Below are 12691 nucleotides of genomic sequence, written 5' to 3' on the forward strand. Positions count from 1 at the left end.
TTTTTTCTTCTTCTTCTCCTGAAAGCCCCCCAGTAAACAGTTGTATATTCCAGTTGTAGGTCCTGGCTGGGCTATGTGGGACGCCGCTTCAGCATGGCCTGACGAGTGGTGCCACGTCTGCACCCAGGATCCAAACCAGCGAAACCCTGCGCTGCCGAAGCAGAGTGCAAGAACTCAACCACTCTGCCATGGGGCCGGCCCCATGATTTCATTTTTAAAAGGACATAATATATAATTATAATTATAATTATAATATTTATACAATTTATATAATTCTGAAATACACAAACTTTTTTTTCCTGGAAGAGAACATAACAAATTGTGTTTTTTGCAGCCAAAAGAATCCTACCTGATAAACCATGTTGAGCAGGCGAGTTACATGATCAAATCTGTATTTCTAGAAGACTCCTCAAGCTGCTGCAGAGGAATATACTGGGGGTGGGGATTGGAACAAGATGACCAAGGTGGTAGCAGTGGAGATGTAGTCAGATTCAAGATAACATTTAAAACTACAACCGAAGGACTTGCTGACGAATTAGATTGGGGTATGCGAAAAGAGAAGAATCAGAGATGACTCCTAGGTTTTCGGCCGAAGCAAAATGAAGGGTGATGCCATTTAACAAGATGGCAATTATTCTGGGAGGAGACAGTTAGTGAGACAGTTAGTGGTGGCCTGGATTGAGAATTTAGGTTTGGACATGTTACGTCCAAACTATTAGATAACCAAAGAGAGACCCAAGCAGGAGATGACTATACAAACCTGAAGCTGGGGGAGGGAGTCAGGGCTAGAGACATACATTTGGGAAGCATAAGCATGTAACTGACATTTAAAGCCACGGGACTGGATGAGGTCATTTGGGGAGTGTATATAGATGGAAGAGAGAAGTTCTGCTCTCATCCTTGGATACGGTGTGGATGGGTTAGCGGGGAGTGTTATTCTGACATGGAGAGGGAGAGGAAAACAAACTGGTGAAGCAGAACTACCAGGAAAGTCATGAGAAGTCCAGCGAACACAGTCTGTCAAAGTGGAGCGAGTCAAGTTGTTTCTCAACTGCCAGGAGGCCAATCAAGAAAAGAACAGAGAACTGGCAATGGGATTTAGCAAGACGGAGATCAGAGGTGGCCTTGATCAAGAGTACTTTCAGGATAAGTGGCCAAAGCCCCACTGCAGTGGGTCGCGGCAAAAATCAGAGGTAAAGAAGTGATGACAGTAAGTAGAGACAACTGCTTTGAGGAGCGTTGCTCTAAGGCTGGTTTCCAGATTAGTGGGTACCAAACCAATCAGCACACTACAGAAGTGAACTAGAAATTAGATTTCAAACCAGAAAATAAATTGTTTCCAAAGCACAGATTTGATTTTCAAGCATTCACAGGCTTTATTATCTAACGTATTATTTTAATACTATAAAATATTCAGAGTGTGTACATCTATATATAAATGAGGAAACGGTGGCTTCGAGGGGTTAAGTAACTTGTTCAGGGTCACAGTGATAGACTGTGACAGGGCCAGGGTAGACCCACGCATGTTTCTAGAACCCATACCCAGAAAAACACGCAAAGAAGAGCCAGGAAAGATTCAAGGTGCCACGCACCGTAGGGGATGGTAACAGCAGAATTAGCATCAATTAGCACCAGTTAGTAGACTGCCAGTGTTAACACAAATTTTCGTGTAACTCTTGGTTACTAGCTGAATTACAAGTACTTATCACATCCAAAGGGTAATTTTTAAGAGCAAATACTCTTTTTTGAGGACTGAGAACACAAAACACATGCATCAGTTACCATGTTTCCAGGTTTAATCAATAAACTCTCTTAAACTATGAACAGTCTCAACTAACCACAAGAACCATCAGTTTAAGAAAACAAATAGGTTGAGAACAGACAGTTGTGATGCGGCGTGAACTACTCAAGCAGACAGTCACCGTCACCTACCTGTGGTCAGCACTGGGTTTCGGTCTCCCGTTCCACAGTCTTCTGTTCACGGTGGAAGGTGGGGGAGAGGAGGGCAGAGGCGGGGGAGGTAGAGAGGGTAGAGGAGGCAGGTTCCTTTTATCTTTTCTGAAGCTGCTGCCTGGGTTCCCATTCTTGTCCCCTTCTCCATCATGTTTGAACGTTCTCCGGGGTTTGGGCAGGGGGTTGATGAAGGGTTTTGTGGTGGAGTCCTCCGAGCCCTTGTACACACTCTCCAGGCTCTGGTTGCAGGGCCTCCCACATGAGCCTTTCCTTTCCTCCCCAGCCTCAGGGGCAGGCTCCTTGGCTTCCAGGTCGAAGCGGTGTGGCCTGAATTCTGAGCCACTCCTGCCTCCACGGTTCTCAGGAAGGGTGGGCCCCTCCTCAGCCTTGTCCGGTAGGCAGTGTGGGGAATAACAAGTCCCTGGTAACTGGGGATCCAGCCCTGCCGACCCATCCTTCAGAGCCTGCTCAAGTTTCTTGACCTGCTTCAGCACAGAGAGGCTATCATTCTGAAAGCGCTGTTGGCCAAGCCTCCGCTCTCGGCCTTTGCCCAAGCTGGGAGCTGGCTCCCTGGCTGGCTGGCTTAGGTCTTGCCTCCGCTCTGCATCCTGTCCCTCGACTCTCACTACTCCTTTATTCCTCTCATCCTCTTTGCTCTCTGTTTCCAGCCTCGTTCCATTCTGAGCCTCTGTGACCAGAGTCCTCACACCATCACTACTTCTCCTCTCCATCACACAGGACGTCAGGTAATCCTCTTGCTCATCTGCTTTCCTGCCAGCTGCAGTAGTGGGCAACTCCTTTTTCCCTTCCCATTCTGATATCTTGTCCTTTATGCTGAGGGACTTGTGCCGGGCCCCGCCTCGGCCAGGAGGGCAGGGGTTCTGAACGCCCGTGAGCTGCCTCTTGCCAGCCCTGCTGGCTTCTTTAGCACTGACATCTGAAGCTGGGTCGCTGATGGTCATATCTGAGCTGAACATGTTCTGCTGAATACAGTCCACTCTTGACTCTAGCATCAGGTTATTGAGGCTTTCCAGCGGGCTTCTTCCGAAGGCTGAAGCCTGATTAGTCTCTAGGAAAGGGATGGAGGACCTAAGTGGCTGCCTTCGAGGGTCTTCCCCAGCCTTTGGGCCTTCCACCTTGACCCTGAACAACAAAGACAAACACTGGGTGAGGGATTCTTGGTTACTGCTCCTGGCTGGTCATAGAGATTTACTAAAACTTAGATATAATAATAATTGCAAACCACAAACATTGAAAATACCATTTAAAAAATAATTTGGTTTTCTTGGGGAGATAGCACGATGGAACGAAAGGAGCTACTGGATTTTAGAGCCCAAGAGACTTGGGTTTAAATCCTAATTAGACCACTGACCACCTGTGTGACCTTGGGCAAGTTGTTTAACCTCTCTAAACCTCAGTTTCCTCTTCTGTGAAAAGGGAATAATAATAATACACATCTAACAGGGTGGTTATAAACATTTAATGAGCCAACCCAAGTAAAGCATCTAGTATGTCATGGTATACAATAAATGGTGGTTATCGTTATTATTAGCTCTCTTCCCTGATGAAAATAGGAGAAATTTCATGAGATAAAAGCTTACGTAGTCTAAGTTTCCTCTGCTTCTGTTATCAACAGATGGTCCTTTGGAATGACTATTTAAAAATTAAAACAATGCCATAAGTCATGAAGTTTTTGCTAATTCTGGGCTTGATAAGTTGTCCTGATTTGAGTGGGAAAAGCCACATGATTGGCTGCATTTGAACTGAAAATTCTCTAGAACGTGAACCCTGCTAGACTGGTCTCTCCAGGAGGACAGGGATTCTTTTGAATTTTGGCATGTTTTGACTACTGCTGCATCCCCAGCACCTACACTAAGACCTGGTGGAGTGGGTGGCCAGTAAACATGTGTGGCACGAATGAATGAGTGAATAAACAAGCAGGTTCAGATTTCAGGCATGGCCTACAACTGCACTGTCCAATGTAGTGGCCACTAGCCACATGTGGCTTTTTAAACTGAAATCAAATTAAATTAAAGCCTCAGTTCCTCAGTGGCACCAGTCCCATGTTGAGTACTCAGTAGCCCACTAATGGTCAGTTGCCGGCTAATGGTCACTTTATTGGATGGAGTAGAAAAACATTTCCATCACTGCAGAAAGTTCTGGCCTAGAATATACACGTGAGGATATATACCTCCAAATATGATTTTAGAAGATCAGTTAGTGCCATGAAGATGTTAAAAATTATTTTGAAAGAAAAATAGAAAAACATTTTAAGCTAGTCTAATGAGAATGGGAGTATCTGTGTTTTGAAACGCAAAACATTCTTCCACCAGCAAAGGTCATGACTGAGCACAGTGACCTCAGATGTCCCAAGATCAGCAAATGTGCACAGACCAACCTCATGGTGCACATTTCCTGAGTATATAGATCTGACTATACAGGAATTTACATGACATTAGCCCATAAATTCTGAACCTCCAGTTAAGGTTCACCTGAGGGATGAACCTCAGCAGTTTCATGCACGCTGTTAGAATTTAGCTCTCTCTTCCAAAGACTAACAGTTGTTTACGTAGACTTGCCCCTGGATGGGGACACGAGCATGTAAACTGTGTTGCTGTTCTTGGTTGCTCAGCGTAAATTAGAAACTTGTGAAATTGCAAACACATTTTCATATGTTAAATATGGCTATCAAAGCAGAATTCTTTACTTAAATAAATGATTAGCATTCATAACAGAGTGCTTCCAAAGAGAAATACATTTTTCAATTGTTCTGTCACCACTGAGGACATTAGCATGAATTCAGATTTTAGTCAGAATCAGAATCAGTTTGTGGATATTCTACTGAGAGTTCAAAGGCAGAAGTTAAAGCCATTGGTCTCACGGTGCTAGAAGAAAGATAAAGAGACAGGACAGACACAGGAAAACACAATTCAGGTTAGTTCATGCTTCGTGACAATTGATGATATAGTATAAAATCATTTATACCAAAAGTACTGTTAAACAATATTGACAGTAGATAAACATGGCTTTAGATTCAGAGGGACCTGGGTTTGAAGCTTGGCTCCCTTTTTTTCACCTTAAAATAAGAACCCTATCTCCCTTTTCTAGACTAGAAATTTATTGGTGCAGAGACTAAATTTATCTTGTTTGCTGTGCCCAGTACATAGTAGGCAGTCAATAAATATTTATTAAATGAATGAATGGATGAGTTAATATATGTAATGTAACCAGAGTACAGCACATATTATGTCTTGATATTAATAAATGGTAACTAGCGTTATTGTAATGATTACAGTTATTGACCAAGATCCCAATCATCTGGGGTGACTTCACAATCACTGATCCCCTATCTAAAAACTGAAAAAGAAAAAAGGATAGCTTGCTGGAAGACCACGCTGGATTTACAAAGCTCAAGCAAGAGAGGTAAGAATGATAAAACCAGGGACAGAGTGCCTTCTCCACATGGTTGTTGCATCCAAGAGTTTCTTGAGTTCCTGTTTCTGGGATTCTATGGCCCCAGCAGGGGCTCTGGACTGGGCGCAGAGCCGTGAACAGCTCAGCGATCGCCAACTCCTTTGCAGAATGAGAGAGAGAATCAGAGGAAAGGGCTCCATCTGGGGAGAAGACAGCCCTGCTAATAAAAGATGGGTAAAGCTGGCCATGTGGACAGATGCAGCTGCAAAGATTTAGGGCTCAATGATAATTAAAATATCTGTGCATCTTAGTAGTTAGAAAAACAAACCCTGGACTGGAAAGCATCAATGGGAATATGGCCTGAAGTCGCCCTGGGATCATCTTCTCAACACACTGGGCACGAGTCAGACTTTCCCTGGACCACTTTGGTCTCAAGTTCTTAACTGAGCACAGTGCGTGGAGATGATTTACAGGAGGTGTATCACAATGACTCAGAAAAGAATGCCTCTTTAGTTCAAGGAAGTGGGGTTAGTGAGGAGGGAAAGGCCAGAGAGAAAGGAAGGAGACTGAGAATCTGGGCCAACTTCTACACTCTCAGGGGAGAAAAGTTCTTACTTGTCAGCCAATTTGTAGCACAGGTTTTCAGGCTGGCTGTGGCTGCCCTTGGCCCGCCTGCACACTGTCATCATGTCAGCACCGAGAGGAGCTCCAAGTCGCCTGGGAGAACAGGGATGCACACTCAGTGAGCCATGACAGCAAATCTAGGGCCCACACCCCAAACTATTTATCCCTGAGAGGGTCCATCCAAGAGTAGGGGTGTGTGACAGGAATGCACCATTCGGAATCCCTGACCCACGAGTGAGGCAAGGGCACAAAATCCTGAGGTTCAGACTCCATGCCAACCTCTTCTTGTGTGTGTGTGTGTGTGTGTGTGTGTATCTTTATATTCTTTAGCTAAGGTCACCAAAAATTTTAAGAAAACATATACCCCTAGAAAGCAAAACATAAATCCCAGCACAGCCCAACATTTTTTCAGGCTCTCCAAGAACCTGTGATGAATAATCCCCGAAGAAGAGAAGAGTTGTTACTTTATTTGAAACAAGAAATAAACCATACACCAAAGCTGAAATATACACAGAGATACTCTACTCTTCCGCTGGCCTTAAGGTGGGCGTAAACCCCCACTGTCCTTGGGTTCAGGGCCCTGCACTGAGAACCTTTCCCAGTGGCTCCAAACCCAGGAGGAAGAGAGGCCTAACCCCTAGGTCATCTGTCTGGTCTCAGGAAAACTAGGGGATGGTCCCAGGAAACCCAGGAATCCCACTGAGCCTCTCAAACCTGAAAGATAACAAGGATCATGTGGACACCAAAGCAGGGGCCTTAGTGCGGAAGCAGCAGTTTTATAAAACTCCCGTGCCTGACATCCAAATGAACTAAAGTAACTGATTAAAATGTACTATTTCAATAGCAAGTCCCTACAGAACTCTATCTCTCAACATGAAAACAAATGGACATTGGTCAAGTGGACGTAGCTAAGAAGAACAGACCCACCAGAGAACGCCAACCGGACAGGCTGTGCAATTCTTCTGAAAAGCATAAACACCACATGACTGGTCCCTCCTGATGGAGAGGAGGTATCTCCTTGACTAGAGGTTCAAGAAGTACTGAGATACTGGAGACTCACAGTTCTTTTCTACTGACTTCCAGGGAATCCCTCTCCCAACTCCATATCATGTTTCCATGACTCCTACCCGCCTCCCAGGACGGTTTACCTGCCAGGTGACAGGGTGGCTGCCCAAGATCTGGCCTGGGCATCTCTTCCCCCAAGAAATCAAAGGGCTGGGCTTCAAGACTTGCATATGACTCTCAAGAACAAGCAGAGAGAGAAAGAGAAAAAAGGAGAGTGAACATGGGCAACAAATTAAAAAGAGGGAGTTGAAAATCGAGGAAGGGAACAGACAGCTCCAGGACTGTGTGTACTTGGGGAGGGGGATGGAGCTAGGGCCTGCCCACGCAGCTCAGTTGTCCTCTTACCCAGAGACACAGCACCCTACATTCTGGGGTATGTCAGTGCTGAAAGCAAGCCCAGTTGTCTAAATAAGCCAGGCCCCAGGGCTCTCCCTCCTGTCATGGAAGAGAGCCCTGAAAGACCTTTCACGGACAGGAAGGAACTCACTGCCCCTCTCATAATGCTCTGCAAAGCTTCTGGAGCCTCTCCATTTGGCTGGGCTCACAGACACTGCTCTTCTGTCCTGCATCTGGCAGAGGGCCCCATCGGACGTCAAGGATAGTGGCCACTCCCTGCCGCCCTCCTCCTGCCTGCCCTCTGCCTCCACACAGACCAAACCCACAGTGATGCAGCCTTGTTCCATGTGAGCAGCAACTCTTTCCACCCACCCTCTTCTTTCAAGCTGGCTTCCTCTTTCACTGACTATGAATAGGTGCCAGACCCTGTGCAGGATGCTCTGGGGACTCAAAGATGAGTAAGACATGGTGTCTGCCCTCACGAAGAGCATGCAGGATTGTGCTTGGGTCATGACCAGCCCTGTATCCTAGCTCTCTCCCCAAGGGAACAGTTTTTCTATACTTTCCAGGAAGCCATAGCTTTTCCAAAGGGGACAAAGCCCACTGTGTCTAACGCACAGAGAACCAAGTATGGACTTTCAGGTTAAAGATACCAAGAAACATTTAAACAATATGGTACTTAAGTGAACTCGCTTCTTATCGGGCAGTAATAACATCCCATACTAAAATCACGGTCCCCAGAGAAACAGCTGATACCATATTCTGAGAAGCAAGTTCAAGTGTGCTTCAGGGACTGGAATTGAGGGAGCACAGAACCTCCTGCACACTCAGGAATCAGCCCACTAGCATTTCTGAATTCAAAGAGGAATGGAAAATGCTGCTCCCACAAAACTGACCCCTTTTTGTCTCTGATATTTAAAAGTCATTAATTAGGTGACAAGCCTAGCCTAATTTGATAGTTGGGAGTACTCTGTCACTTAAATTACCATAATAAATTCCACTGTCACTTAATAGGTCTTGGATTGCAAGATGGAGCTATTTCCCAAAGTGTGGACCAATGGGGATCTGTCCCAGTCCACTTGGGGACCTCGTCAGACATGTAGATTCCTGGGCACCTCTCCGATGCACCAAAACCGACTGGGGGCTGGCCTGGAATCTGCATTTAAATATCGTAAATCAAGGGCTCAGGTGATTTTTACACAACCCAAGGTTCTTTATTTCTCCTAGGCAGTTTGGCCTTGTGATCCAAACAGACTGTTTTCCAGGAGGTATCATGAATGCATGACTAGTAGTAACACGTTTTCCCCTCAACTGCTTTCCATAAAAGTATAACTTCCCATTCACCAGATGGGCTTAATTAGTACTAATAATTTTAATTAGAATTAAAATGTTATACAAAATTTTGAAGCTAGATGATGTGTACATGAAAGTTCATATTTTTTGTACATTTGAACATTTCCATAAGTTTTTAAAACTGTCTTTCGAATTGAAGAAAAATATTTTTTAAACGCCAACACCTGTAGCAGATTATGTTTACCCATCAAGTCCGTAATCTAATCCCGTTTTTCTTCCTGCTAAAGTGAATACTGTAAAATCTGTTCTTGATTCAAAGGTTCTCTTTGGGCATCAACGTCAAGTTGATTGTAGGGCTCAGACGAAGTTAAGAAGCCCGGTGGGTGAGTCTTCTCAGCTTTTACTGTTAGGAACTGCCTTCTGCTGTCTCGATCTCCTGGTGCTGAGAAAACCTCTTACTCCTAATTACCTCTCTGAATTACCATTAATTTTTCAAGAGGGAGAGAGAGAAAGTCATAGTGAGATGCTTCTGGTTGGTCTCAAAAGCCTACGGAAAACACAACTGCTCCAGACGGAGATTACCAGATCAAAAAACCTGTATTGATTTTAAATCCCTGTAAGTTCACCTGCTTAAAATTTCAGCATGACCTCTGAAAACACTATTTTTCTTTTATTAAGCACTAAAATGTGAAATTATTAATTAAAAAACAAATACCTCCCCCCAAAAGGGGCAAGATTTTAAAACAGATATAGTGTTTTCCCACAGGCAGAAAGGAGGAAGCGACAGAGCAGATCTTTCCCTGAGAGCAGTTCTTACAGGAGAGGCTGAGTGAACCTGAAGGAGGGAGGGGAGCAGCCAGCTGGGGAGCTGGCAGCTCCCTCACACCCCACCCTCGCCGGCCTGCCTACCTGCTCTCTTTCCTCCACTGCCATATGGGGAACCAGCAAAGGCAATCTAGAAACGCCAGTCTGATGAAGCCAGCATGGTCACAGTGCTAGGAGCCCAGGGAGACGGTACTCGTGGTCTCAGGCCTGGCCTCTCAGAGTGCTTCTACCTACATTAGAGCATCGTTCATTAATTAACTATCCATTTTTTATATTAAAAATCATATGGGGGGCCAGCCTGGTGGCGTAGTGGTTAAGTTCATGCACTCTGCTTCAGTGGCCCAGGGTTCACAGGTTTGGATCCTTGGTGCAGACCTAGCACCACTTATCAAGCCATGTAGTAGTGTCCCACATAAAATAGAGGAAGACTGGCACAGATGTTAGCTCAGAGCCGACCATCCTCACACACACACACAAATAATAAATCAATAAATCATACAGGATGCCATTGAGCTCTCACCAACAGCAGTAACCTTCCTATTAACTCCGGTGGGTTTTCATGGTGGCAACAGGGGAGGTGATACATTGTCTACAGAAATTTTGCTGTCAAACTCACTTACAAAAACAGTTCAGATATTACTGTTTTAGAAATTCCTAGAAAAATAATCTGGATATGTTTAAGCCACAGGGGGGAAAAATGATTTCCCCCAAATCTTAAAATAAAAACAGTGATTTAAATAAAAAGTGAAATCTGGAAATGTTGATCAACTTACAACTGAATAAACAAAATGATGCATACAATGGAATATTATGCAGCCATAAAAACGAATGAAGTACTATTACATGCTACAAGATGGATGAAGCTTGAAAGCATACTAAGTAAAAGAGCTAGATATAAAAGGCCACAGACTGTATGATTCCATTTACATGAAATGTACAGAACAGGCAAATCCATATAGGGCGGGGGAACTGGGATTGACTGCTAACAGGTAAGGGTTTCTTTTTGGGAAAATAGAGAAGTTCTGGAATTAGATAGTGGTGATAGTTGTACAACATAGTGAATATACTATGTCACTAAATTGTACACTTCTAAATGGTGAATTTAACATGAATTATATCTCAACTAAAAAATACATTAAAAGCATATTCAGAGAAAAAAATAAGAAATTTTGGCAGGGGAGGAGGTGAAGTGAGGAATAAAACATACACAATTATAATACATTTCCTGTGTCTTTTATTGCTCTAAAGTTGGTATGTTAATTCTGAAATATAGGTAAATACATATCATATATAATGATTCCTAAAATGGTCATACTTGATATACTGAATAAAAAAATACAATTTAGATCATAAATGATTACATAATAATAAAGTTAAATTTTAAATAATTTTTATTTGTGTTGCAAATAAAGCTGCAAGCTGTTCAACTTTAATGATTCTAATAACTCTTAGTTTTATCAGTTTATAAAGAGTAGGCAACACAACTGAGAAGAAACCATAACAATTACAGTAGAACAAAAAGCTGTTTTCTCAACTGAGCAATCTTCTTATTAGCAAGCATATCGAGAAGGTGTTTGTTTTCAGAAAATACGTTGAGAAGGGAAAAAACAAAGCAGAAATCACATTATACAACTCTTGCTGTGTCTGGTTAGCGAAGCTCACTCCTGAGTCTCTTGATGCTTTTTTTCATCTTCTTTAAACAAAAGTGTTTTCTAAAAAATTAAAATGGATTGCTCTAGTTTTTTATATAATAGCTTTATTTTTTTGTTTTTGGAGTATTTTCAAAAACGAACCAATTTTCTCCCACTTGGAGGAAGATGGAGGACTGTGGAGTGGGTGAAGAATGAGGGAGGCCTCAGAGCCACACCCAGGGGCCACGTTTGGCAAAATGGCAGCCTGCACTCTTGAACCAAATGGTTAACCCAGGCCTGCGCAAAAACACCACACACCAGGACCAGACACCAGGCCCTCAGTAGACTATGCTGGGTAAAGACAGCGGTAGGGCCAAGGGATGACTTTTCTGCTGACAGCCAAAGTCTTCCTGTTTCCAAGAGTTCTGCTTTTGAGCCCAGAAGATTCTCCCACCAAATAAGATTGCTCAAGAAATGCTGGTTGAATGAATGAACACATACCATTTTCTTACACTTAACATGTCCATCAACAGATGACCGGATAAACAAAGTGTGGTCTAGTCATACTGTGGAATATCATACAGCCATAAAAAGGAATGAAGGACAAGTACAAGCTACAACATGGATAAGCCTTGAAAATATCATGCTAAGTGAAAGAAACCAGTAACAAAAGACCACACATTGTTGATTCCATTTATATGAAATGTCCAGAATAGGCAAATCCATAGAGATAGAAAGCAGATCAGTGGTCACCAGGGGCTGGGGCAGGCGGAATGGGGAGAGACTGCTAATAGGTACAGGGTTTTTAGGGGGAGGGGAATGATGAAAATGTGCTATAATTAGATAGAGGTGATGGTGCATAAAACTGATTATGCTAAAAAACAACCGTACACTTTAAAAGCGTGAATTCTATGGTATGTGAATTATATCTCAATAAAGCTGTTATTTAAAAAAAAAAAAAAGAATCAGCAGGGACAACTGCTAAAGTGAGGAGTCCTGGCCCCACCCCAAACTGAGTGACTCAGATTGCCCGAGGAGGGCCTAGGAATCTATATTTCTACGTTCCCCAGGGAACTCATAGGCTGACTTCATGAGTAGAACCACGGAGTTCATTTTCCTGTCACTTGCAGTGTCAGGGTCAGCCACAGAAATACTCTGCTTCACCCTCTCCTTTGTAAGGCAACCTTTTACTGCAGTCTGTCTCTTTGCTCCTTTTTTTCAGAGCATCTTTGAAATCTGATGGAGGTGTTATCGGCACACAGTGAGTTGCTCCTGTCCCCTGAACCCAGGAATAAACGCTCCAAGATGCTGTTCACACATCCCTCCCTACACAGGCTTCAATATCAAGGCTTGTTTTCACTCTAAACGAGGTCTCAAGACCAAGAGTATACCCTGAGTAATTCTAACACTTTCTGTCGGTATGAATACCCAGTTACTGACAATAATATTTTCTTTTAACAACTTGATCAGTATTTTCCTGACCTACACCTGTCAGTTTGTCTGACAAATGAAGCCACCGGGAATCTGTGGCTACAGCAGCCTGAGTGCAG

General features: G+C 43.6%; 1 protein-coding gene across 7 annotated transcripts in view; it reads right to left on the reverse strand.

The window, feature by feature from the left end:
* Positions 1-12691, reverse strand: part of DENND2A (DENN domain containing 2A) — a 93252-nt gene that overhangs the window by 62592 nt on the left and 17969 nt on the right. For 5 of the 7 annotated variants that reach the window (XM_023639827.2, XM_070266005.1, XM_023639825.2 and 2 more), the window contains 2 exons: positions 5983-6084; positions 1933-3096 (listed from right to left, as the gene is read on the reverse strand). In XM_023639827.2, coding sequence (XP_023495595.1) covers positions 1933-3096; positions 5983-6084 — 1266 coding nt within the window. The remainder of the gene's footprint in view (positions 1-1932; positions 3097-5982; positions 6085-12691) is intronic. The other 2 variants (XM_023639824.2, XM_023639829.2) reach the window with 1 other exon arrangement.

This window comes from Equus caballus, chromosome 4, assembly GCF_041296265.1.
Source record: "Equus caballus isolate H_3958 breed thoroughbred chromosome 4, TB-T2T, whole genome shotgun sequence".
NCBI classification, from domain to species: Eukaryota; Metazoa; Chordata; class Mammalia; order Perissodactyla; family Equidae; genus Equus; species Equus caballus.